General features: G+C 36.8%; 2 protein-coding genes across 5 annotated transcripts; one reads left to right on the top strand and one right to left on the bottom strand.

Moving 5' to 3' along the window:
* Positions 1-1,724: 1,724 nt before the first annotated feature.
* Positions 1,725-13,754, bottom strand: trip13 (thyroid hormone receptor interactor 13). 2 transcript variants are annotated; one of them, XM_067447872.1, is made up of 14 exons: positions 13,646-13,754; positions 13,051-13,151; positions 11,301-11,454; positions 11,031-11,157; positions 10,459-10,514; positions 9,915-10,005; positions 9,738-9,810; positions 9,594-9,657; positions 9,426-9,512; positions 7,010-7,116; positions 6,500-6,653; positions 6,283-6,395; positions 6,133-6,202; positions 1,725-2,394 (listed from the first exon to the last, which is right to left on the bottom strand). In XM_067447872.1, exons 2-14 carry the CDS (start codon positions 13,131-13,133, stop codon positions 2,299-2,301), a joined length of 1,275 nt encoding a protein of 424 aa, XP_067303973.1. In that variant the 5' UTR covers positions 13,134-13,151; positions 13,646-13,754; the 3' UTR covers positions 1,725-2,298. The 2 variants fall into 2 exon arrangements, with proteins under 2 accessions (XP_067303973.1, XP_067303972.1); XM_067447871.1 differs by having other exon boundaries at positions 13,608-13,670.
* brd9 (bromodomain containing 9) lies at positions 13,742-26,095 on the top strand. Of its 3 annotated transcripts, none has more exons than XM_067447870.1 (17): positions 13,742-13,882; positions 15,240-15,454; positions 16,341-16,430; positions 16,507-16,678; positions 17,043-17,100; positions 19,327-19,471; positions 19,598-19,708; positions 20,419-20,537; positions 20,629-20,761; positions 21,443-21,515; positions 22,353-22,448; positions 22,773-22,905; positions 22,996-23,107; positions 24,307-24,357; positions 24,442-24,526; positions 24,630-24,800; positions 25,896-26,095. In XM_067447870.1, exons 1-17 carry the CDS (start codon positions 13,831-13,833, stop codon positions 25,994-25,996), a joined length of 1,917 nt encoding a protein of 638 aa, XP_067303971.1. In that variant the 5' UTR covers positions 13,742-13,830; the 3' UTR covers positions 25,997-26,095. The 3 variants fall into 3 exon arrangements, with proteins under 3 accessions (XP_067303971.1, XP_067303970.1, XP_067303969.1); XM_067447869.1 differs by having other exon boundaries at positions 20,416-20,537; XM_067447868.1 differs by having other exon boundaries at positions 20,356-20,537.
* The last annotated feature ends 928 nt before the right edge of the window (positions 26,096-27,023 follow it).

Here is a 27,023-nt window from a genome sequence, read left to right as displayed (position 1 = left end):
ACTTGACACTTTCCAAACAGCACATCAAAGCAGGCCGCTTTAAATATGGTGTCAGACTGGTTCCTTAACGGCAAAGGTCAAACACCTTTTGTGAGAAAGTCGAGTGTGAATGAATGCACATGTGGGACAATGAAATGTTGGGTATTTTAGTTTGTGCTTTACAACTTTAATGTCTTTAAATTACACAAAATAATCAGGCAAGTAGTAAACACTGCAAAAACATTTTTTAAATAAATCATAAAATTTGATTTGTACAAACTTTTTGCATATTATGTGCAAGACTAGAATTGAAAACCAAATCAAAACTGGATGCAGTATGAATAAAGTCTGTTAGCACACAACCCAATTTGGTTTTTAAATAGTTTCTAATATACCTAAAGTAGCTGTCTGAGTGAAAACAGACAGGTAATTCACTAAGCATTTTGTGCATCCTGTTTTTTTTAACCTGCAGTTGCAACTTTACGCCACCTACTGGATGCAGTTTATGAATTAGACTTAGAACAAAGGTTTAAAATGGTGCTCTAAATAAAACTCAAGGGTTCTTGACTCAATTTGAAAGAACTCTTTATGGTTCTATAAATTAAAAATGTTAAATGATTGCATAAAACTTTCATGTTTTCATGTATTTTTTTCCAGTGATAAAGTATGCTTATGAGCTTAACTCATAAAATTTGATTTAAATTAAAAATTAATAACAAACAATTCAAACTAAATCCATAACATGAACCTCTAAAAGGTTCTACAGTCGTTCACAAAAGTTTTGCACCTCTTGCAGAATCTATGAAAATGTGAATACATGTACAAAATAAGAGAGATCATAAAATTTTTGAGTAAGATATTTTACATACAAGATGTTTACATATAGTCCACAAGACAAAAAAATTAACTGAATTTATAAAAAGGACCCTGTTCAAAAGTTTGCATTCCCCTTATTCTTAATGCTGTGTGTCGTTCCCTGCATGATCCACGGCTGTTTTTGTGTTTTGTGATGTTGTTCTCGAGTCCCTTGTTTGTCCTGAGCAGATAAACTGGCCAACGTTCTTCAGAAAAATCCTCCAGGTCAATATAAATATTCTTCAGTTCCCCAGCATCTTTTGTACATTTGAACCCTTTCCAGCAGTGACTGAGTGACTCTGAGATCAGAAAGAGGGACTCAAACACAACTATTAATAAAGGTCGAAACATTCACTGATGCTTCAGAAGGAAACACGATGCATTAAGAGTCGGGTGAAGATCAAGGTAAATTGTGCTTAATTTGTCTTCCGGGAAACATGCAAGTATCTTCTGTTGCTTCCGACGGGCAGTACTGAATTATTATTATTTTTAAATATTCAAACAAAATAAGAAAAATTTGGACATCTTCATCCTGTACAAAAGAATGCATTGTTCATCATGTGCTTAATGCATTGTTGTTTCCTTTTGGAAGCTTCAGTGAAGGTTTCCTTTTTTTTTAACAGTTGTGTTCGAGTCCCTCAGTATGAAAAGATGCATCTCGAAATCATAGTCACTGCTGGAAAGGGTTCAAATATGCAGAATATGCTGGAAAATTGAAGAATGTGTGGGACCTGAAGGATTTTTCTGAAGAACATTGGTCAGTTGAACTGCTCAGGACAAACAAAAGACTCAAGAACAACATCACACAACAACAACAAAAACAACCGTGGATCATCCAGGGAATGACAAAGTAATAATAATCAAGGGTTCATAAACTTTTGAACAGGGTCATTTGAATAAATTCAGCTTTTTTTGTCTTATGGACTATATGTAAAATATCTTATTCAGGACAGTACTAAATAAAATAAAAATAACATGCATTTTGCTAATTATTCAAAGATTCTGCAAGGGGTCTGTAAACTTTTGAGCAAGACTGTATATACGAAGCATGAACCCTTGCTCTATATAGAACCTTTTCTTCTAAGAGTGAAGGCATTTTAATTGTTATTCAGGAAAAAAAGAACCAACATTTTTTTCCCCATTTTAATCAAATGATTTAAATATATACACATATAAAAACTGAACATAAAAAAAGAACATTATTTGTTCATATGCAAATAGCAGGTGCTACAAGTGCATATTTCAAACTCAGATTTAGGACACCAAAACTTCAGCTTATGAATGCAGAATTGAAAAAAGTCACCTAAAGACGACAGACTAGTGTTGTTTCAAACTTGAAATAAGCCAACACTGGTTTGTTCTAGGACATGTTCAAAGGATGAAGCTGGTGAACAGAGCAGAAATACTGAACTAACAAACAAGAAACCGTTTCGATACAACAGCAGAACGTCAGTTTGCTTCAGTTCAAACACAGTTGACCAAACTCGCCTGTTCCTGTCTCTGTTTGTCCACGGCGCGGCCCATCGCTTTTAAAAAACTCTCGACTGTCATAGTAGAGGTCTGGAAACACAAGAGAAGACATGATTACAACAAACAAACACTAAACTGCATATTCAAACCATTGTTTTTTCATGCACTGGGCAATTTTACGAGTTTTTTGTGCTTCTATATCTCTTTCAGACTACCGGTATTTGAAAGAAAATATTCAAAATACACAATTAAGTGTTTATTCTATTACACTTTGGCCTGAGGCCTATACCATGATGGTAGTTGAACAAACTCAGGGTTACAGAATTAGTTTTTAGTTGACAAAACCAATCCAATCCAATTAGGCTTTGTTACTACCATCACCAACTTTCTCTGTCAACTCAGGCTTTGATCCTAAATTTAGGAGTTTAGATGTGACATCAGTAGCAAATGGCCAAACTGCGATTCACTTCTCTCTTGTCTCTTCTGCAGAATATTACAAGATTAAAAAATATTAAAATATAAAAAATTAAATTTACACAGGAAGAATTAAGGAGCCGTGTATGAAAGAGGACAACTAAAAGACAAAAATCTTGCTATATCAGTGCAAGTATAAGTTGTGAAGTAAGTTAACATAGGTAAAGAGAGAACTGAACATTTAAATCTCACATGTAGTCATATTTATAGCTTTATCTATTGATTCTAAAGCTTATCTATATTCCTTTAAACTAAGTGCTTAATAGTAATTGATAAAAAAAATGGATTAAGGGTACACTAATTACATAAATAATATCTAAATCATACAAAATTATTATAATAAATAAGCATAGCTAAAAACCACACGATTTTGTCTTTAAATATCATTGCTATGTAGTGACCTTAGTTTGGAGTAGAAAAGTGGGGTGTGACTTTATTGCATCAGAGATGTCACTTTGCTCACAGGTCCAATTTCATTTCGAGTTCTCTTCACATGGGGCATCGGCCTCAGCGCTTGACGGAGGGTGTGTCTGAAGCTTGGTGCGCCATAGTGACAACAGCCAATCATACTACTTTTCCGGTGTTGCATGAACGTAATTGGCTAGCATTTGCGCTAGGGTATTTGCATAGGTGATCTGATTTGCTGACACCATCATTGGCAGTTGAAAACTTTCTAACTTCTGTCACGAGCAATGCCAGTGACGCATTGCAATGAAACCCACAATTCAGTTCTGCAAAGCATTTACAGTCGCGTTGACACCGACGGCCTGTGTGAATGCAATGTTTTCTGGAACATAACCTGCCCTGGAGCAGCTTAGCCATGGAGCATAAGTTACGCTATGGTGATGAACAACACTAAAAAGCCAAACCACTTTCATGATACCACCGTTGGCACAAACTAAACAGAAACATACGTTAGATTAAGCCAGGATTAGGTTTTAGCTATGACATTTAAAGGGGGGGTGAAACACTCAGTTTCAGTCAGTGTCATGTCAATCTTGAGTACCTATAGAGTAGCATTGCATCCTGCATATCTCCGAAAAGTCTTTATTTTTTTAATAATTATATAAGAAAGATGCGCTGTTCCGAGTCTTTCCGAAAAAAGCCGAGCGGGTGGGGGCGTGTCATGTGAGCGGAGCTAAATAATGACGTGTGCAGCAGCGCGCTGCAGTGAGGAAAGTGAGTCGCTCTGTGAGGAAAGTGATTCGCTCTGTGAGGAAAGTGATTCGCTCAGTGAGGAAAGTGATTCGCCCGCCGCGTGAGGAAAGTGATTCGCTCTGTGAGGAAAGTGATTCGCTCTGTGAGGAAAGTGATTCGCTCAGTGAGGAAAGTGATTCCCCCGCCGCGTGAGGAAAGTGAGTCGCTCTGTGAGGAAAGTGATTCGCTCAGTGAGGAAAGTGATTCGCCCGCCGCGTGAGGAAAGTGAGTCGCTCTGTGAGGAAAGTGATTCGCTCAGTGAGGAAAGTGATTCGCCTGCCGCGTGAGGAAAGTGAGTCGCTCTGTGAGGAAAGTGATTCGCCCGTCGCGTGAGGAAAGTGCTAATACAGATCGACCGCCGGCCTATCAGTGGGTAAGTCAGTAGCTACTGGTTATATCACCTGTTTAGCATCCTACAAGCCAGCGCTTTGATGGGCGTAGCCTGTTGCTTTCGCTCTCTCCCTTGCTCTCTCTCCCTCGCGCTCTCTCACGCGCTTCCGGTAGAATTGTCCGTAAGGCCCATACAAGGAAATTCCGCCCCCACTAACGTCAATGGGGACGCATGATCTCAAAAAACTTGCCGAAACTTATGACTAACCGGAAGTAGTATTTTTGACAAAGAAATACTCCCATCAAACGTCCACCTTAACTTTTGAAACTTTGTCTATGTTTAGTATGGGATTCCAAGTCTTTAACAGTGTAAAAAGATCAGTATGCATGAAACAGCATTTCACCCCCCCTTTAAGTAGCTTTTATAAACATGCATTAGAAAAAAAAAACATTAATGGTGTGCATCTTGAGACAAAACAATGACACTGACATTTTCCAAGATATGCTGTCAGTAAAACAGCTCAAACATACATTTTAGTTTGGGATTAGTTTAAATCTTTAGTCTGGGACTTAGGTTAAGAGAGAAATCTCCACTTGAGCTTTACATACACTTTAACTTTACAGTTTTATTGCTTTCTATATTCTAAAGGGTTTTACAGAGGGGTTTGTCCGTGCATTTTTCACCTGATGTACACAACGTTATCCCTAATTTAAAAAAAATTAAAATAACTTTTCAGAAAACTTGTAATGCAAAACAATTTACTGAATGTACTGTGATTAATCAATTGGGGAAGTATAATGATATCTATTAGCTAAAATTTAAATTCAAAATTAATTTAAAATCTAAAATTAAGTCTTAAATTGCTTGTCAACCATAACATTTATAGAATATTAAAGGAACTGTTTGCAAGAAATATATTTCAATGAATCATAAAATGGTCCTGATATGTCACTAGACATTAAGAAATCGTGTTCATTTCAAATACTTCTATCACTGACAACAGTAGTCCGGCCAGGATATTGTCATTTAAAAGTTGTTGTCGCAGCTCTCAACTGATGTTGATGATGACATGTTGTGTTTTGGCCTGAAGCTCCGCCCTCCACCTATCTACCAATCACAAAGTCAGTAGTGTTTGGGCATCCAGGTTGCCAGATCTGCTCTAGTTACCACAGCTGCAGCTTCAAACGTTCCTGCTGATCCTGCAGACTATCTGGCAACCTCGAGTCAGGGGGAGTGGGAGAGGGGAGACACCGCTCTACAGTCATTTGAAAGTGATTGCAGTACCAGTTTTGGCCTCCTTTAAATTTGTTACCACTGTTTTAATTAATTTCTATGTAAAGCACTTTGAATTGCCATTGGGTATGAAATGTGCTATACAACTAAACTTGCCTTGCCTAAATAATGAATATAACTATTTATTTAAAAAATGCATTCTTTCATCACAGCAATTCAAGCCATTCAAGGTCATGCATTACAGTAGCTGCGTCTCATTTCGAAGGCTGCGTCCTCCGGAGGTCACATTTGAAGGCTGCATACATCATCAAGTATGTCTTATTTAAGAAAAGTAACTGTTAGATTGGAAAGTAAGAAAGAAATTACAGTATTTTACACCTCACAAGGAACAGTCAACTGTATTACGGTTACTTTTCTTAAATAAGACATACTTGATGACGTATGCAGCCTTCACATGTGACCTCCGGAGGACGCAGCCTTCGAAATAAGATGTAGCCAGTGATTTACCACACTAAAGGATTTTAGACTAAGTCTAGCAACACCCCTTATTTGTGGTAAAAATCCCATAACATTGTACATTCAAAGACGAGTACCTTTCCATAAAGCGCATGAGCCAGAAATGGGATTTTTCTCAAGGCTCTTCCACTGAGTCCCACACTCCTCCTGTCCAGAGAGAGACACTTGTTAATGATAGCAATTCTCAATAACCTTCAGTAATGGTAGCGTCACCAGGAAACACTCACTGGGCGATGTTCCTCAGGCTTAAGCTCAGGTGGGTCACATCGCTCTCCATGAAGTTCATGGTTCCCAATTCCTCCAAACTCATCAGCTGCTGTCTGGGGTAGATTATCTGACGCTGGAGGGAAGGATTAAATTGAATTTGTGGAGCCCAGCAGAAAAATGAAGAAGTTCAACAGGTAACGGAGCCGTACACACACACACACACACACACACACACACCTTCATGAGTTCCTCCAGACAAGACAGATAGATGTTGAATATGGCACTGGCGCTCGGTGGCCCGATGTACTGCTTTATATCAGCTCTGTCCACAAAGGCCAGATCAATCTTTTCTGTGACGTTGGATGTAGTGAGGATGACCACATTTGTGTGGCTAAATCAAGAAAACACAAGGTTTATATGAATATTAATGGACAAACTGCACAGAAATCCCTGTTTTAACTGGCATAATATGAAATATTCCAAAATGCATCAGGTCATTCAGTAGTAAAAAAAATAGGGCAGGATGACATTAGACGAAAAGGGAAAAAAAGCAGGGAAAAATAGCAGAACAGGTTATTATATTTTGATGAAAGACAACAAAAACAGACTTTTATTTATTTGCAATAACCTCCATAATGAATAATGCACACTAAGAGCAGCAATGTGCATTAGGTAAATAGTCATTTTGATTTCAAGCATGCCTTGCCTTTGTAGATGAAAGTGCAGCAGAGATCAAGAGAAACTGACCGTTTGATCTGGTCGAGCTGGGTCAGGACAGAATTGACCACCCTAATAGCGTCAGACGGTTCTGTTCCTGCCTGAGCGGCACTCCGAGCAGCTGTGAGACTCTCCACCTGACAAACACGCATTGCTGAACCCTCAGACAATGTATAACGCAATTAAACATACCTAATACCTAATTGTCACTAAATATGGGCATATACAATGGCAGACACTCTGTTTTGGTGGGGGGAAAATACATACAAAAATGAAATTTTGAAACTGAAACATGTATTTGAAATCTAATATATTTTTGTTTTATTTGTCTGATGATAGGAAAATACTTACATGCACTGAAATTTTGAATGTTTATACATGTCAGACCATTTTTCTAAGCATAGCAAAGATGCAACGTTGGGTTGAACATTTTCTAGAGTTTATTTTAATGAATAATGTGTGTGTGTGTGTGTGTGTGTGTGTGTGTGTGTGTGTGTGTGTGTGTGTGTGTGTGTGTGTGTGTGTGTATACATAAGTATATATATGTGTGTGTGTGTGTGTGTTTTGGGTCAAACATTTTCTATAATTCTCACACAATGGAGCCTATTTATTGAATAGTGTGTGTGTGTGTGCGTGTGTGTGCGTGTGTGTGTATGTGTGTGTGTGTGTGTGTGTGTGTGTGTGTGTGTGTGTGTGTGTGTGTGTGTGTGTGTGTGTGTGTGTGTGTGTGTATTATATACACACATACAAACTTTTCATGACTGTATTCTTCCTGGTTTAACTATGTTATTTTTCAAATAAAATGTATTCCTAAAAAAAGATATAAAAAGACATTAAAAATCTCCTCTGTAAAAACTATATATATATCAATGTCAACAAAATCAGATTTCTGTATTAGAAACATATGCACAAATTAGTGCATATTTAATTAGATAATGCATAATTTGCATATTTAAAGCAGCACTAGGTAACTTTTCAGCCTTCATAATATATTTTCAAGAATCTTGTGATGATACATCGACTTACAATAGGTTGAATGACACGTCTGCCATAGCCTGACGGCGTCTGTATCGTTTTTAATCGTACTTTTAAACTTCAGGTTTCGGGCAACAACGCTTTACGGCATATACGTCACTTCCACCACCACCCACACTTTCTTACATTCGGACGTGCCAGCCCAACTATCGTTTGTTCGTCGGATGTTATAGTCATGTCCGAAGCAGCACAGACAAATAAGAAAGAAAATGTTTTGTTGGAGGAAAGCAATAAGAGGAAACGAAAAAGTGATGGGATTAAAAGCAGGACGAGGATCAACATGTGACCAGCGTTTGCTCGTTGGCGTGAGCTGAAGGAGGCGTGCCCGACCGATGCTGTCATGCTTGTTATAGTTATTACCTACCACTCAAACATTGAATTGAAGTATCATATAGATTCTGTAAAACGGTAACCAATAGACTACTATAATGACGCTGGCTTGTAAACGTGAGCATCGTGATCATTTGGCGTTTGAAAAAATTAAACCCATGAAATTATATTCATATGACATGCTGAAACACATGCCACTGTACCTGGGATGAGGACATTTCACACGCGACACAAGCAGAACACCTGCATGTGAAGTCCTCCTGCAGTGTTCAGGGGAACTGTTAGTGCTGCGCGGGTCGGCTTTTTTTCCAACCCGCGGGTCCCGCTTTTATGAAATTATTTGGCTGTATATATTTTTACAACCCGCAACGACCATTAAATAGATATACAGGGTCCGCGAGTTATGAGAGGACCCGCTCATCGCTAGTTCAGGGCTATCGTGGTTGCCATGTCAACAAATGCATGCACGCATCCCCTGCATAGACAGTAAAAGAAAGATCCCCTGATGTAGGATGACAGAGTTTATGACAGTAGTAGAGGACGATACTGTTTCCCAACTGTAGAGGGACCCCGAGGGCAAAAGTTACCTAGTGCTGCTTTAAACATAACAGTTGCAATTTTGCAATGTTTTTCTAAATGATACCCTGATGCAAATTTTTAAAAGGATTTTTTTTTTATATATAACTAATGGTTTCTTAAAGACAAGTTAAAAGAAATTAACCACAAGATTAAATTATCATTCATAAGAGAATTTGAATTAGTGTTTTCCCAGGTTTAGAGAGACTATGGCCACTCTTCTTCACTGAGCTAATAACACTGTAAAGAAAGGGTTTATTTCTTTTATAAACCAGTCTAAGGTGATCTGATTGTCTTAGGTGTTTACAGCTGGTTTTGAGAGTCCAGTCTGAAAAGCTGTTAAGTGCCCAAAACCATCAGACTAGACCAAAATCACCAGTGGATAGCAGCCTTTCGGCTATCATTCCACTTTAGACTGAATTAAGTGGCTTTTTTGAGCAATGCAACTAAATAAATGACATGAGTGATTTTTAAAGGAACATTAATGATGTTAAAAGGAGAGAACCTCGTCTATTAGGACAAACACCAGGGCATCTTTATCGTCAATGAGCTCCTGAATCTTCTGAAACATCTTCGTGACCAGTTTTCCACTCTGTAAAACAGTCACATGCGTTCACAGCGTTTCAGACATGGATCTGAGGAAGTGTTTTAGATGAGATGGATCAAGCTGTACCTCTGAGAACCACTTGGAGAAGAGACTGTGGCTGTTGATCTCCACGAACTGGCTGTGCGCGTACCTGAGGAAACGTGAACAACAATGGTGACGGATACAGGCCGTTCACCAGCTGCCTTTTTGATTTTATGAAAGATGTCACACCTGCCAGACAGTCTAATGGAGAGTTTCTGGGCAAGTCCTTTACATAGAGACGTCTTCCCGGTGCCAGGCGGCCCTGAGGGTTTATGAGAGATATGGCAACTGTATAAACATGGCATGGACAGCCGTTCAGTGAAGACAGAAATTGCTGAGCTAGCAAACAAGCTTTTATTGTCTTACCATGAAGCAACACGACACGATTCCAGGCAATTAAATTGCTGTCAACATTTTTGTCAGAGAAGAAAATTGTTGTCGAAACGTAATCCAAGAGCTGGAGACCAAAGTGAAGACAAAGATCATGTTATGGGACACTAACAAGTAGGGACGGGTGGTATGAAAATGCACTGGTAGAAATGTGTCAACAGTAAAATATTTTGCAATACTGTAGATACTGCTTGCTTGTGGTATATTGTAGATATACTGTGTGTGTATGACTATCAGTTAGAGTATATAGAGAATAATGTGTCCCACACATTATACAAACACACTGCATGAGCTTAACTCTGAGCTCAAATATAATAACAGACATATTTAAATCTTTCTTTCGCAGGAAATATATTATTAATATAAATATATGTCAATATAAATATGATATGGAATATATATCAAATGAACTCTACTGTGATATAAGATTTTGGTTATACCACCTACTCCTGCTAACAAGCATAATTCTGCTCATTTATTTCAAGTAATTTCAAGATAACTGTGAATATACAGGTCTTACTTGTGTTTTGATGCCATCCTCATAAATCAAGCTCTCCCAAATGCCATGAAACTCAGCTGGAAGACATGAGGAAAAAGATGAAAAAGTAAATATTCAACATGGGACCAAACATTTTTGTTGTTTTTACATCATGCCAGCTCCTTGGCTATTTTCAAGTGTTTATCAAATCATCAAGGCCTTTATTAAGCCCCCGGAGACTTATGGATTACTCTGAAAGAAGAATGTCATATACACCCATATAGGATGGGTTAGGGCGAGTAAATCATAGGCTAATTTCCCTTTTTGGGTGAACTATCCCTTTAATTAGTTACACTTTATTTTAAGGTGACGTAGATAGATTGAACTTGCTCAAATATGTGCTGAGTAATATTAATTAACTACATGTACTTACTATAGCGTTATGGTTGGGGTTAGTAATTTACTGTTATTACTACAGTATGTAGTACATGTAGTAAAAAGTTTAACTATGTAATTTTAAAATAAAGTGTTACCTTTTAATTTTTCAGTGAACTATGTTCAAATTCAAAGGAAGTTGTGAATGTGCTTGAAAGGGGCATGTCATGGATAATCACCTGCTGGGAGGAGCCAATGATTGGCAGCAGATAGCTCCTCCTCTTCCTCCAGAGCGAGCGTGCTCGGACTGTCGTCATTCAGGGAAAAAATATGGATACAGAGGTTGTAAACCTTCAGATCCACAAGCTGCGAAATATAAAAACAATATCACATCCATAGACTCAAAAATAACATTTAAAAAGCCCTTTAAAAATATGTAATATACATTTTAAAATTCAGCATATAAATGATAAAGCAGAATGTACACAGATGACAGAAAAATGATTTACTTTCGGACCAGTTACATCTGCTACAGTGACTGACTCCACATTTTTGGTTAGAAATTCATCATCAAACTCCGTCCACTTGAAAGACCTTAAAACCGAGCTGTGTCGATCCAGCAGCGACAACACATGCGTCCTCACGTCAGACCTCTTGACTGTGCTGCAAACAAAAATGTATACCTTTTGAATCATGCAGAGGCAAATATAGACATATCAACCTTGATATTACTTCAGAAATTTGATTTATTTCAAGTAAATATATAGGGTGGGAATTAACTGGACGAGAGAGGGGCTGTAAAATAATAACGTTTGTTATATGAACCCAAAAGGAATGTTTTTTCATCCCATTTTGATTATGATTTTCATTTTTTCTTTGGAATGTAAAGAATGTATAAGAGTTGGACAATGACACTAAAACACGTGGTTTTAGATCACAATAATTTAATAGTATGGTGTAGGGCCTCGTTTTGCAGCCAATACAGCATCAATCCCTCTAGGGAATGACATACAAGATTTTGAGCCATTCCTCCTTCAGAACAGTGTTCAGGTCACTATGTGTTTTCTGACTCGCTCCTCCAAAATTTTTAGATCTGGTGAATGTGCAGGCCATGGGAGATGTTCAACTTCCCTTTCATGTTCATTAAAGCATTCGGTCACAAGTCTTGCTGTGTGTATTGTTGCATTATCATGCGGATACACAGCCCCACCTTCAGGGTCCAATGTTTGAGCCATCAGGTGCTCATGGTCCTCCAGAACGGTTCAGTAATCCATCAAGCATGCCTTGATATTGTAGCCCAAACCAACACTGATCCACCGCCGTGTTTCACTCTAGGCAACAGGACAGTTTTTTTCTGACTTAACACTCTAACTCCCACTGATGTTAGAAAACACATTGAAGGTGGACTCATCAGAGAACAATATGTGTTTCACGTTGTCCACAGCCCAATATTTGCACTTTTGGCACCAATGAAACTGACATTTGCCATTGGTGCAAGTTACCAAAGGTTTGGATATAGCAGCCCGACCATGAATATTGACTCTGTGGAGCTCCTGACCAACAGTTTTGGTGTAACAGGAGAGTCGATGAGCTAATTTATTTCTGCAGTGAGTTGGGCAGCTGTGGTTTTATGCTTTTTGAATATAGTACCTGTATATAGCTTTCAGACAGCTTCCTCTTGTGTTGACAGTTACTCCTGTTGGATGTGTGACCTGGATACCAGAGCTCTCGATACACCACAAGACTTGCCGTCCTGGTCACAGATGATCCAGCGAGACACACACCAACAGTTTGTCCTCTTTTGAACTATATGATATCTCTCTCATTATGTTGTGTGGCTTGCAATAGTTTATGTATAGCTGTGCTATTGCTCTAATTCCTCCTACACACTCTCTTACTGATGGGATGTTATTAAATCAATGAAGAAATAGGAGTGAAACCTCCAACAATGTATTGGCCAGTGTTTTTGTTTCATTGTCCAACCCCTGTATATAGGGTCAATGTTGATTATAATAATCTTGGGGTAACCTGTTTTAGCAACAACTTCCATTAAAAAAACAAATAATATTAATAATATAAACATTATAAGATGCACGTTCAAAAAAAGTTGTGGATTCATTTGGATGTGCATGAACTACTGATCTGATTATGTAACTTTTTTTAATGACTTAGTTATTTATAAATAGTTTATCAAGTTTGGTATTCTATATCAAGTCTAATCCTATAGGCAACACTACAGTTCATTCACTTATGAAATACCTCTGCGATTTCACTTGAACCTCTATGTGCACATCAGGGCGGATGATGCCAACTTCAGTCATGTGATGATCAGAAATGTCCATTACTGAAAGTGCTGTTGTCTAAAAAACAAAGAACACACAGTAAGAAGAACAATGTATAATCTATAACAAATCTTTAAGAACAATCTATAAGTCAAATATGATTTACAGATTTATAAAACAAACAAAACCCTTAGCAAACACAACTACTCATATACTCTTAGCAACTCCGTAGCAACCATTTTAACACCTTAGCAACCGCCACTTCCTGGTGTACATAACAGGTCACCACGTAACAATAACAATGTGCCATGGTATTATTTCTCAGTTGGTATACACTAATTTTATTTAAACATCCAAACATGCCGTCAGTAAGTTTTGAAACGCAGCATTATTATCATAAACATCACGCGCCTGCCCCAAACCGCACAGGTTTATGTGTTCTTAAAAGTAAATTATACTTGTAGATTGTGTTAACTGTCGTATTTATCAACAGATCAATTAAATAAATAAAGTACTGTGGAATTAAACACTTACCGCTCACAAAAGCGACAGACATACGAACTCGAACTTACCGCGCTAAGGGTGACGTCACGCCAGCCTGCGCCGGAAACGACGCCGCCTGAAGCCGGAAGTTAACCATAGCGGCTAATGTTGTTGTCGCTGTATCGACGGTACTGTCTATGATCGAAGAGCGGCGGTAAGAAGCAGATTCTGAGGACTAAACCTGATTATTTTACCCCAAATATAAAGACAAACCATGGGGAAGAAGCACAAGAAGCACAGACCCGAGTGGAGAGCGGTTGAAGGAGGTGAATATGGATATGCATGTGAAAATCAATTTAATTCATTCTGAGTGTTCTGCAAGTGCGTGTGTAAATAGTCAGTGAATGCGAGATATATCTGCTTTTATTCATGCAAAAACACACAAAAGTTTGTAATTAATGGTTGTTTATTCTGTGCGTTGTATAAATAAGGGGTTTTCGATCTTAAGATGCCACACATATCATAATCATTATCATCCTAAGACTGAAAAGACCGCAATATGTTTCAATGTATAAACGCCTAATTTATACTGTGACATAAATATTCAATCAATCAAAACTTTTATTCAGGACACACACGGTCCAAAAAACGCATAAAAACCAATACAACAATACCAATACAAACACACACACACACACACACACACACAAAATACATTTTATACATTTGTTTTTATGCAAAATATTATACATTTGTAAAAATAAAAAGTTTTAGTTTATCGCATTATTACGTTTTTTTCTGTTCACTGTATTATTGTACTGTTTTTATATATTGTATAGTGTATTATTTGTTTATTTGTTATTTTTGTCAAATTGTTGTTTTAATATTTATTTAGTGTAATCCTATTTTTGTTATTTATTTATTCGGATAAGCCTTTCTTTTTTCTTTTAATCAAATGTTTTATTTATTTTAAACATTTTAAATTTATTTGGTTAAATCTATTTTATTGTTTATTTTAGTCAAATGTTTTATTTATTTATTTAGTTAAATCTTATTTTTGTTTATTTATTTAGATAAACGTTTCTTATTTAGTTATTTATTATTTTAATTAAATATTTTATTTACTGATATTTTTATGTAATTTATTTATTTAAACCAATTTTTATTATGTCTTTGTTATTTTAGTCAAATAAACATTTACTAAAATATTAATTTGTATTTATTTAGTTACATTTAATTTTTGTTGTTTATTTATTTAGTTAAGTGTTTATTTGTATTTATTATTTTAATAAATTAATTGATTTATTGTTATTTTAAATATTTTGGTTTAATCTTATTTTATATTATTTACTTAAATACTTTTTTATTATTTATTTGTTGTTTTACTCAAATGTTTTATTTACTTTTTTATATCGTTTAATATAATTAATCCCCAGGTCCCAGTTTAAAACCCTTGGTCTAAATAGTTATAGTACATTAATACACACCTTCTCACTCCTGTGCTTATTTATCTTTCTGGTTTTTATCAGGGGGCATTTTGCTGTAATCACACTAGATAGTGGGTTTGATCATATTACTGAGAAGTGACAGAACAGAAGAATTGTAAAGAGCAAAAATGTCATTAAGTTCAACGCTTATACAAAAAGTTGACGACTCTTGATGTCTTCGTGTGTTGTTTTTCAGACTATGAGGACAAACCTCTGGATAAACCCCTGAAGCTGGTACTCAAGGTGGGTGGCAGTGAAGTGACTGAGCTCTCCGGCTCCGGACATGACTCCAGTTACTATGACGACCGCTCTGACCATGAGTGGGAGCGGCACAAAGAAAAGAAAAAGAAGAAGAAGAAGAAATCAGAGAAGGAGAAATACGTAGATGACGACGAGCGGAGGAGGAGGAAGGTGCGTGAAAATAATGTGTCTTAAACACTCAGAAGTCAAACATCAGTATTATTTAATATTGCTCATTATTTCTTAAATCATGTATATTGTGCACAGTATGTGCATGCTTTTTCGTTATTCATCCGGATGACCTAATACTTATGCCCGAAATGAACCAGAAGTGATATTTCAGGCTTTTTCTTGTCCTGATATTTGATCAGACTGCCAAAATTAAAGACACTTCACAAAATTGGATTGCTCATTTCTTGTGGATAATTGGGTGCTACTTGCTGAATTAAACAAGCAACGTGATGAGGTTGTATGACAGTATTTATTATTGCATAATGCAATTATTTGCAATCGTGCTTTACCACTGCTTTGCCCATATTGTGTCTCTCCTATCTGACACACTCAGTTCAGTTCATGGATCTCTCTCTCAACAAGCAGATGATCTGAATCAGATTTGTTAAATAAAGGAGACATACAAAATGTGAAGAGCAGTGGGTTCCCAGCAACAGGATTGAAAACTAAGAATATAATTAATTTCACATTTTTTTTTAATTTTTTTGGGGTGTGGGTATAATATAACATGTATCCATGATCAAATGTATTATATTTACCCAGAATATGTAAAAAGGCCATGAACTTGAATTGAATTGGGTCCTGAACAATGCATAGAAGCAATGTCCTGATGGTTTGGATGCACCATAGGTTATTAAGTTAACTAAAATCAAATATATATGATATAATAAAAGGTATAAAAACCTTTTGTGTGTCAGCTAGTGGCCAACACTGGATTGCATAGGCAAAAAAAATACTCTATACACTGATATTTACTTTCACAGTGTAAAAAAAAACCTTTTCACAGAAAAAAATCATGCACACATTCTGTATGTGTTTCATTCAGGAGGAGAAAAAGAAAAAACGTGAGCGAGAGCAGTCAGAAAATGCCGCCAGTGCACCGGTGGAACCGTTCACCCTGCCGAAGCCTGTGGAGGTAAGGCCACTTGAACGCCTGTTTGATTATCAAGAAGTTAGTTAAGTGCTGTTACTAAAGGAATGTATTCCAACAGGTGGTTGTAGAGGAGAAGGAGAAAGAAAAGGAAAAAGAGAAAGAGAAAGAGAAGAAGAGGAAGCGGGACAAATTTGAATCGGAATCGGAAGTAGATGAATTTCACCCAGGAGTGAAAGTAGAAGTGGAGCAGCAAGCAGATCGACCCATACGAGCCTGTCGAACTCAACAAGGTACAAGTAGATAAGATGAAATATGCTAGTTTAATAAATGCTTTAGTTTAATAAATGCTTTAGAATCATTTTTCATTGTTAGTTCAGTGTGTAGTTTGCTAATGTTAGCAAATGGAAGTGTTTCCATAAAAAAAAAATCCTTAAAATTATATATTGAGTATAATCGCACTAGTATTTTTTTGTCTCCATTTGGAACAAAGCGTACTAAAAACTACTTTTACAATAGTTTCAAACGTTTTAATTTACAATTCTGTAGCCTCAGTTATAAATTCATGAATTAAACTGGAATTATAAGACAAATCATGAATCGTTTTAAAATATTTTTTTCTGATTGATTGTGCTTTTACCGTTTGGCTTCTCCTAGAAAACGAGTCCACTCCTCGCCAGCAGCTCTTGGAGCATTTCCTGCGTTTGCTTCAGAGGTGAGACCCTCCAAAAAACAGACGGCATTGCTTCATCTAATCTTAATTTTTCCTCATATCTTGATAAGAGTTGCACGATTATAGCATGTCTATAAAAGTTAATACAATCATGGATGTCTATGGTAGCGATCAAAATAGAGTAAATCACCTTTTGAAAGTATACTAGCGCTTCAAATAACGATTGTATCGATTACATTGTTACGCCAGTAAACGGCAACAGGTGACTGTTTAAAATGTGTTTGTCATTGAATCATTCATTTGAGAGATTTGTTCCAAAATGTTGATTCATCCTTTTAAAAAATTTGTTTGACTGTTAATGAAACAATTGAAATATTCATTGTCAATTAATAATTTATTCAAATGTGATTATTAAAAATAATACTTAAAGGGCTAGTTCACCCAAAAATGAAATTTATGTCATTAATGACTCACCCTAATGTCGTTCCACACCCGTAAGACCTCCGTTCATCATCTGAACACATTTTAAGATATTTTATATTTAGTCCTATAATACTAAATATACTATAGCACACTATACTGTCCATGTCCAGAAAGGGAATAAAAACATCATCAAAGTAGTCCATATGAGACATCAGTTAGTTCATTAGAATCTCTTGAAGCATCAAAAATACATTTTGGTCCAAAATGATCAAAAACTACGACTTTATTCAGCATTGTCTTCTCTTCCGCGTTTGTTTTCAAACCTCAAATAAAGATTCAAAAGGTTGTGAATCAGCGTATTGATTCATGATTCAGATCGCGTGTCAAACTGGCAAACTGCTGAAATCACATGACATTGGCGGTCCGAATCATTAATCAAATCACTGATTCGTGGCCTTTTTTATCCTTATTTGAGGAACACGGAACAGAAGACAATGCCATAGTTTTTGTTATTTTTGGACCAAAATGTATTTTCGATGCTTCAAGAGATTCTAATTAACCCATACATCTCACATATGGACTACTTTGATGATGTTTTTATTCCCTTTCTGGACATGGCCAGTAAAGTGTGCACAGACTGCATATTGTCTGGGACTAAAATATAAAATATCTTTAACTGTGTTGTGAAGATGAACGGAGGTCTTACGGGTGTGGAACGACATTAGGGTGAGTCATTAACGACATCAATTTCATTTTTGGGTGAACTAACCCTTTAAATTAATTAAATGTGCACTGTGTTAAAATGTTCAGTAAAATATCCAAAAACCACTAGGCCAGTGTTATATATTTTGTTCAGTTGAGTTCCTACAATATCTCAAATGTATCCAACTATTTGTTAATTGTGAGAAAATTGTTATTTTAACCAAATGAACCGGGACGTCTGAGGGAAGTCGCCTGTCAATTATGTCATATCCCGTGTTACCCTCGGTTTCCAGTTTTATTCTGCAGAAACGCTTCACTCTTAGCAGTGTGAACAAGTGTCACAGCGGCCGCTGAGCGAACGCACAGAGTAACGTCGTAACATCTTTTTAAACACACTTAAATGTATCTAATATGATAAACAGAGCTGCGTTATATCATACTCATGACCGGAAAAAGCAGTAATGGCATCTGCGACTGTGTTCCATCATAATAAAAGTCCCGCTGCTCTCGAGCTCTGTGTTACGTAACAATCTCTCCAGTGGCCGTGCGCAGCTCCTCAACACTCAGTCCTGCTCTGCTTCACACTACAGTAACGTTAATAACCGAATCCATCAACATGATTTCTGCCCGAGTCCTAGCCCGATTCTTTCCCACCGGCTGTGAGGTGATGTCCCAAGGTGCTGCGCTTAAACCTGGTGTCATCAAACTACGCCTTTTGTTTTGAACAGGCGCCCTTTAGCAGACGGAAAAATTACATAGTGCAGCTTTAAACAATTTTAAATAGACAACAGCAATTAACATATTATGGAAGCTTGTTTCCTCCACAGAATAAAAAAATCATTAAAAAGGTAATTGCGACTTTTTATCCCACAATTCTGACTTTATATCTCGCAATTCTGAGAAAAATAGTGGCAATTATCTTTTCAAATGTTTTATTCTGTAATGGAAACAAGCTTTCTTCCGTAACATTTTGTCAGAACCTCTTTTTATTTAAAATGATGTAATTAAAGAATTTAAATGGCATATGTTTAGTTGTCTGTTCAGAATCGTTATCCATTTAAACTAGAAAATGATGATTCTCTTTTGATCCAGAATCGTGCAGCTCTAATCTGGATTGCATGGACATTGTTTCTGTCTCAACAGGAAAGATCCACACGGATTCTTCTCCTTCCCTGTAACAGATGCCATTGCACCAGGCTACTCCATGATAATCAAACATCCCATGGACTTTAGCACAATGAAGGACAAAATTGCTGAAAATGAATACAAAACTATCACAGAATTCAAGGTACGCAAGTGTCTGGCTACAATCTTCTTTTCAGATTCTTTTAGGAACTATTAATATATTTAAGTTACTGAAATTACAAACTTTTAATTTTAGAGTGTAACTATTTTGTGTGATTAAAATCTTCAGGCAGACTTCAAGCTGATGTGTGACAATGCCATGGTTTATAACCGACCAGAGACGGTTTACTACAAGGCCGCTAAGAAACTTCTCCACACAGGATTCAAAATGATGAGCAAAGTAACATTTTTAATGCAGTTTTCCTTTTGTTATTGTTTGCCTTTGTTGTTCATTGCCCAGTTCATGCGTGCCATCATTCCCGTTTGATTTGGAAGCATGCAATTCTGAAAATCCTTGGATAAAATGTGTGTGATTTTAATATACATTAGGGTGCAAACATCTGAGACCACTAGTGAAAAAGTGTTTTTCAATTAACTTGTTTCAAGAGCATTTGTGTCCGTGAATGGAAGCGAGAACATCTGACATTTCCTGATTGCCCCTGTTGGAAATATCAGGGGATTTTAACATTGTGATTGCAAGGCCTGGAATGTCCCAATTTTATTCTTTATTTGTATTACTTTTTCAGGATCGTAAAACTGTTAATTATTTCAGGATTAGATGGAAAAAACACAGACTTTGGCGTGTCAGATCCCTCTCTTGTTTATTTGCATTAGTGAGGTGATTCATTTTAAGCAGCTGACATGATCAATTTTGCTCGAGCGCTCTTGCGTGTTCAGAGACGAGTATTTCTATTATCCAGTCTCTTTCCTTATTCCAATCCATCCCGTGTTGGACATCCCACGACTCCCATCTTCATGGCATACCTAAGACCTCCCGCAGGAGGAGTAAATGGGTGCTGTGTTGCTCTATTTGTGCTCTGTTCACAGGAGCGGCTGTTAGCTTTGAAGCGCAGCATGTCTTTTATGCAGGACATGGATTTCTCTCAGCAGGCTGCCATTTTGGGTGATGACGACATCACACCTGAGGAACCGGTGACGGAGGTCATGCCAATCCACACGGAACACCCCAAAAAATCCAAAAAGCAGCCCGTCAAAGAGCCCATCATCAGGTAAAGCGCAGGCCGCTGTTGATCTCTGCAGCATTTTTGAACTTCCACATGTTTCTGAGTGTGTGATTAAGCAGATGTGTTGCTCGTGTAGTGATCTGTATGAGCTAGAGGGGAACGCCTGCAGTTTGACGGACAGCACGGCGGAGGAGCACGTATTGGCACTGGTGGAGCATGCGGCGGATGAAGCCCGGGATCGAATCAGCCGTTTCATGCCAAACTCTAAGGTGCTGCCCTTTTGTTATTTTATTGCAATAATATTATTTCATAATGCTTTCAGCTTAGTATTGTTAGTTCTATTGGTCCATTTAAAGGAATCATTTAATGCATTTTATGCAAAAAGAAATTGTGTTGCTTTTTTTGCATGAGTTCTGCTAGTTACAAGTCCACTTCAGAGGGAGTTATTCTCTATATCAGTGCACACTGTGACTCCCTAGTCTTGAGTTTTCCCAAATATGCTTAAAGCATGACACTAGTCCAGCTGACCAATCAGAGCACATGGTTTGTGAAAAATAAGTTTGTTTTCTAACATTCAAGAATGAAAACATTTTCTTGTAGACCCTGAAAACAAAATAACCCCTTTATTAAACGTACATTAGATACTAAATAAGCATTCAGTACATTTTCTCTCATTATAGATTTTGTCTGGGCTTTATTATATCCTAATAGTTATAACTAACAGTTGAGACACTGTTTACTTACATTTATGCATGTGGGAGACACTTTTATCCAAAATGGCATACATTGCATTCAAGGTATCTATTTTATCATTTCATGCATTTCCTGGGAATCGCACCCATTATCTTGGTATTGCTAGCAATATGCTTTACTGTTTGAGCGTTTAGATTATTGCAATAAAAACAACTTTATTACCCCTAACCTGAACGTTTGTTTTATTTTGCATGTAGATTGGTTACCTTAAAAAGGACTCAGAGGGTTCCCTGATTTACAATGTTGTAAATCAAGATCCTGAAGCAGAGGGTATGAACATCACACTGTTTCAGCTCCTATTACTTTGTATGGCAATAGTCTATATATGTATAGCAGGATATTATTTTAGGTGGTATTTTGCTGTGCAAATACACATTTATGTAAATTATGCAATTATGCACATTTGTGTAACTATGCACAATGATTATGAAGAAAATTAACACTAAAGTCTGACATATAAAATAAAAATAGTACCAAAAAAAATGCACAAATGTATTGAACCTTTAGACAAAATATAAAATCAGTTGTCACTCATTATCTCTCAATAATGTCTTCGTAAGATGAATTTTAAATGCTTAGTTTTATGATTAAAGCTTTTATTGTGGGGGCTCAAAACATGGAATACAACGATGATTAAGATATTATCAAAAACATTCCTCAAAAGCCTGATTTGAACATTATTTTTCAAAAAAATGATTATGGGTATTTAAAGTTGTTTCAGTGTTCATGAAATATTAACAATCTAAAAGTTATTTTTACGTTCACTTGATAAATATCATTAAAGATTCCACATAAAAAAAACATTTAAACCACAAGCTGAAGGTGAACATTTTTACAATTATACTTAGAGGCATTTTACTTGCTAAAAAAGTATGAACTATTAGTCAGACATCTAACTACATGTGCCGCAGGTTTCTCTGCAAAGTTTTGATTATGTTGATGATTTACATGCCATAGACATTTGCATATCAATTATGATACTGTAGGCTTTAGTTTATTGGGTTAAAATAGTATTCTAATGCAGAAAGGTTGCTGACCATTTTTAAGAAAGTTTATCCAGGGCAAAAATATAATGTGTCTGAAGAAAACATTGATTATTGTTCACAGAGGAAGAGACTCATCCTGTAGATTTGAGCTCTTTGGCAAATAAGCTCATACCTGGACTGACATCACTGGGATTTAAAGATGACAGGAGACACAAAGGTATCAGATCTTCTATTGCTTCATGCATTGGTTTTATTTTTAAGCTTGGGTTTCAAATTTAGTACCAACTCTAAAGTGCAGTAAAGAGTCGGTAATTAAACTAGCAGAGCAGTAATCACTTTTCAGATTAAAATTTTAAATCTACTTTTCTTATAACTGACAAAGTTGTAACAAAAAGTTATAAGAAAACAAATTAGATGACTTACTTGTAAGACTAGTTTAAGTGGTTTATACAGCTGACCACAGAATCTTTACATTAATGATTCACATCATATGATTCATACAAATTATTAATGGCACATTTGGCCTGTTGTTTTGTTTCAGTGACGTTTTTGAGCAGTGCGTACAACACTCAGACCCTTCAGAACAACTCCATCTATCCTGACCTGCTTCCAGAGGAGATGGACATGCTTTACTCCGCGTATGGAGACGAGACCGGGGTCCAGTGCGCTCTCAGGTGTTTAGTACAAACCTTCGGCTCATAAAAATCCCTTGCTGTTTATTTGACTGTTATTTAATGGAATTTTTGAGTGTGTGTGTGCTTTAGTCTGCAGGAGTTTGTTAAGGGTTGTGGGAGTTTTACAAAACGGCTTGTGGATGATTTGCTGGATAAAATGACGGCTGGTGATCACTCGAAGGCTGTCGTTCAAGTCCGACAGGTAGAACAAAATCAACAAAAGGGCTTTTGACCAGCTACTTTCTATGTATTCTATGACTATGGTTTTTAATCCTTCTTAGGCCGCGTGTCCACCAAAGCGTTTTTAGCCAGCAGAAAACGCTAGGCGATCTGCTGAAAACGCCTCGCTGTGAGCGGTTGAGAGCGTTTTGGTAGTCAGCGTTTTTTTCTCCTCAGTTGCGACTCTGCTTGTCGTTATGATATGGAAAATCCGCGGAAGTCTTTCTTATTTCACAGGTAGTTTGTTCCTGTATTGATTCTATATGCAGATACAATGTAAAGTTTTTGCTCTGGCTTTTGTTTTAAATCGTTTTATTCCGTTATTATTTGCTTGTTGTCATCTGATGACGACACGCAGAATGTGGCAGTTGGTCTGTGTTGTGTTTGTCCCGCCCCTCCTCCACTGTGATTGGACGGCTGGGTGAAAAGTGACAGTGATGAGCGCTGCGTTTTACTCAAAGTTGAACATTCTTCAACTCTCGGCGAACGCTGAAATACTCGCTCAGCGCCTCGGTGCGCTCGAGGCGTTCTAAAAACGCGCCGCTCTCATTGAAAACAATTAAAAAAGCCAGCCAGCAGCGTGAAAAAACGCTTTGGTGGACACACGGCCTTAGGGTTTTGTGAACAAAAAATACTAGCAATATACACTACTGTTGAAAACTTTGGGGGGTTACTGTAAGAAATACTTTTAATTAACGTATTCAATTGATTAAATGTGACGGTAACGACATTTATAATGATACAAATTATTACTATTTCCAATAAATGCTTTCTTTTGGACTTTCTATTATTTAAAGAATTCTGGAACAAAATGTATCTCAGTTTCCACAAAAGTTTGTTTTCATCATTGATAAGAAATATTTTTTGAGCAGTAAATCCTCATATAAGTGATTTCTGAAGGATCAAGTGACACTGAAGACTGGAGGAATGATGCTGAAAATTTTCAATTCCTGTGACCAATTGCTTTGATCACAGGAATCAAGTAAATTAAAAAAAATGTATTCAAATAGAAAACAGCTGTTTTAAATTGTAATATTATTTTACCAAATAAATGCAGAAGAATGCATTTTTCTTTCCAAAACATAAAAAAATCACAGACCCCAAACTTTTGAACGGTAGTGAACATTGTAAAAAAAAAAGTATATAATTCTAATATTTTATAATGCTGTTTTTGTATTTCAGAAAAGAAACATGCCGATTGATGATGCTAAATCTAATTTATGTGGGATGCCGGTAATAATTATATGTATTTCATGCTAAAGGTATCATACCTTTTTAAAGTACCATTTAATGATATTTTCTGAATGGTTTATTTAGGGAACAGATGACACTGGCTCAGTGCTTGATTTCATGTCAATGAAGAGCTACCCAGACATGTCTCTAGATATGCTCAACACATTAAGTGAGTCATATATAAAACATCAAAACCTTTCGACTGTAAAAGACGTTTTGTTTTTTGCTCATTGATGTTCAAGCTGACTATAGCCGTTTTTTCCGATCTGTAGGTAAATGTGTGAAGAAGGAGCCGGAGCATGAGGACGTTCATCAGCACTTTGACGACACAGCCAAACTCCTGCAGGAGTTCCAGGATGCAGCGGTGGACCGAGTCGGATCCCGACCGTCCTCCAATCTCTCTTCGCTGTCAAACGCTTCAGAGAGGGATCAGCATCATTTAGGTATTGAGTCATATTTATAATTTTATACATCACAGGCATTTAATTCTGCTGAAGATTTAAGAACCACCATCATGCTTTCCTTGTCAAACTCAAATGACTTTTAAACATTTTTCTGGATTGCGTGGGTTTTAATGTAAATAGACTACATTTTTGTCTTAATTAGTTGTAAATACTTTGCAATACAGACCTAAGGTTTGTCTCTTTTTAAAGAAGAATCTCAGCAAATTATTAGTTTTATTTATTTATTTATTTATTTATTTATTTATTTTATTATTATTGAAAATAAAATACAAAAGGTATATTAAAAAAAATAACTTGGACTAAAATGCTAGAAAATTTAAATCATATGTCTTAACTGGTTGTATTTAAATTTAAAGTTGCAAAAACCGCCAAAAAATTAGGTTGTTATGAGTTGTTGTTTAGCCTCCATACCAAAATAGCCTTTTCATAACCCTTCCTACCATATGTTTTATCAAATGATAGCTAATTTGTATGATTACATGTGGTGAGGAAAAGGCAACAAAAAGTCTCACCGACAGTTAAAGTGTCCCTATTATTATTTTTATTTGCTCTTTCTTTTGATATATTGCATGTTCAGATATTCATAAAACAAAATTTTCCATGGGCTATTACATTTTGGTGGAAATGGTCAAACGCCCTGGCGGTGGCTGGAAACTTTTTTTTTTTAAACACTGGCGGGGAAAGAGTTAAGAGACAATAACTTTTTGTCATGCACTTTGATCTGTTTAATTTGATCTCTTTAATCTGCAGACCTTTTAAATTCACAAACCACTATATTACACACTGCATGAAAAAGGTCATATCAGAAAAAGCTTAATAGGTGCACTTTAACAGGTTAACTGATGTGTTTAGAACGGTATCTCCTGAATGTATCTTAGAATGCTTGTATTAATCATACATTTCTTCAATAGCTTTTATGTTAATTGCATGACTTTTGTTCTCACCGTGAAGATAGCCTTGATGCTGACATTTTGTGCAAAAAACAAACAAACAGTCAAACGTCTGAACAGAGTGTGGGAATTTTTGAAGTATGTGCTGAATAATAACTTGCGTTTGTTTGTTGCCCGTGATCAGGAAGTTCACCTCATCTGGGTGTTGGAGATCAGACAGAGATGGTCCAAGACCCGTATGAGTTCCTGCAGTCTCCAGAGCCCGGCTCCACCGCCAACAGCTGATGTCACCAACCCACTGTAATTATGTGCTGATATAAAGGACTGTAAGCTTGTACAGGTTTTGTTTTTAAATAAAGACACTGTGACTGATTTCCTTTTTTATATGGTTGTTAAAGTTTTTTCCAGTTGATGCACATATTTATGTTGTACGTTTGCTTCTCTTTTTCACCTCATGAACTTTAGGAAGAAGCATTCGGTTCTTGTCCTCCAATGGTGCATGGGTGAATAATACAGAGATTCTCAACTGGTTTTGCTTCAGGACTAATTTTACAAGCAGCAGCCCAACAAAGTGGCAGAAAGATTTAGTGTACAAAAGTAAAAACAAAATCTTTATAGATGGATGAATATAAAGGCCTAATGTTAAAAATTAAAACAATTTATTCACTTTGTTTTGTGTAAAAAAGCAAGTCAATTTTATACTAGGGCTGTCAAATCGATGAATCGTGATTGCATCTAACAAATGTTTGTGTGTGTGTGTGTGTATATATATATATATATATATATATATATATATATATATATATATATATATATAATATGGATTCCACTAGACCTCTGAAGGTGTGTTATGGTATCTGGCACCAAGATGTTAGCAGCAGATCATTTAAGATCTGTGAATTGCAAAGTGGGCCCTCCTTGGATTGGACTTGTACATGGTCTGAAACAATGCTTGAGTAGGTGGTACGTGTCAAAGTAACATCTACATGGATGATAGGACCCAAGATTTCCAGGCAAAACACTGGCCAAAGCATCACACTGCCTCTGCCCTCTTGCCTACTTCCTATTGTGCATGATGCTCACTTGGCCACTGTTGGAGCTTTCGGCGGTGGACAGCGGACAGCATGGGCACCCTGGCTGGTCTGCGGCTAAGTAGCCCCATATACAACAAACTGTGATGCTCTGTGTATTCTGACACCTTTTTAACAGAACCAGCATTAACTTCTTGTGCAATTTGAGCTACAGTGCAGTCTGTTTGATAGGACCACACGGGCCAGCCTTTGCTCCCCACATGCATCAATGAGCCTTGGCC

Source organism: Pseudorasbora parva, chromosome 7 (genome assembly GCF_024679245.1).
Source record: "Pseudorasbora parva isolate DD20220531a chromosome 7, ASM2467924v1, whole genome shotgun sequence".
Taxonomy (NCBI): Eukaryota; Metazoa; Chordata; class Actinopteri; order Cypriniformes; family Gobionidae; genus Pseudorasbora; species Pseudorasbora parva.
The sequence above is the reverse complement of the archived record's forward strand: the minus strand, read 5'-3'. Positions and strand labels throughout refer to the sequence as shown.

What these genes read in the sequence shown, in the direction of transcription:
- trip13 (XM_067447872.1), bottom strand. Translation starts at nt 13,133, where the DNA reads ATGGACATTTCTGATCATCACATGACTGAAGTTGGCATCATCCGCCCT. An exon ending in GTTCAAGTGAAATCGCAGAG is followed by an intron (nt 11,455 to 13,050) that starts GTATTTCATAAG and finishes TTTTGTTTGCAG; the next exon opens with CACAGTCAAGAGGTCTGACG. An exon ending in TCCATTAGACTGTCTGGCAG is followed by an intron (nt 9,658 to 9,737) that starts GTGTGACATCTT and finishes ACGTTTCCTCAG; the next exon opens with GTACGCGCACAGCCAGTTCG.
- brd9 (XM_067447868.1), top strand. Translation starts at nt 13,831, where the DNA reads ATGGGGAAGAAGCACAAGAAGCACAGACCCGAGTGGAGAGCGGTTGAA. An exon ending in AAACTATCACAGAATTCAAG is followed by an intron (nt 19,472 to 19,597) that starts GTACGCAAGTGT and finishes TAAAATCTTCAG; the next exon opens with GCAGACTTCAAGCTGATGTG. An exon ending in GAGGGATCAGCATCATTTAG is followed by an intron (nt 24,801 to 25,895) that starts GTATTGAGTCAT and finishes GCCCGTGATCAG; the next exon opens with GAAGTTCACCTCATCTGGGT.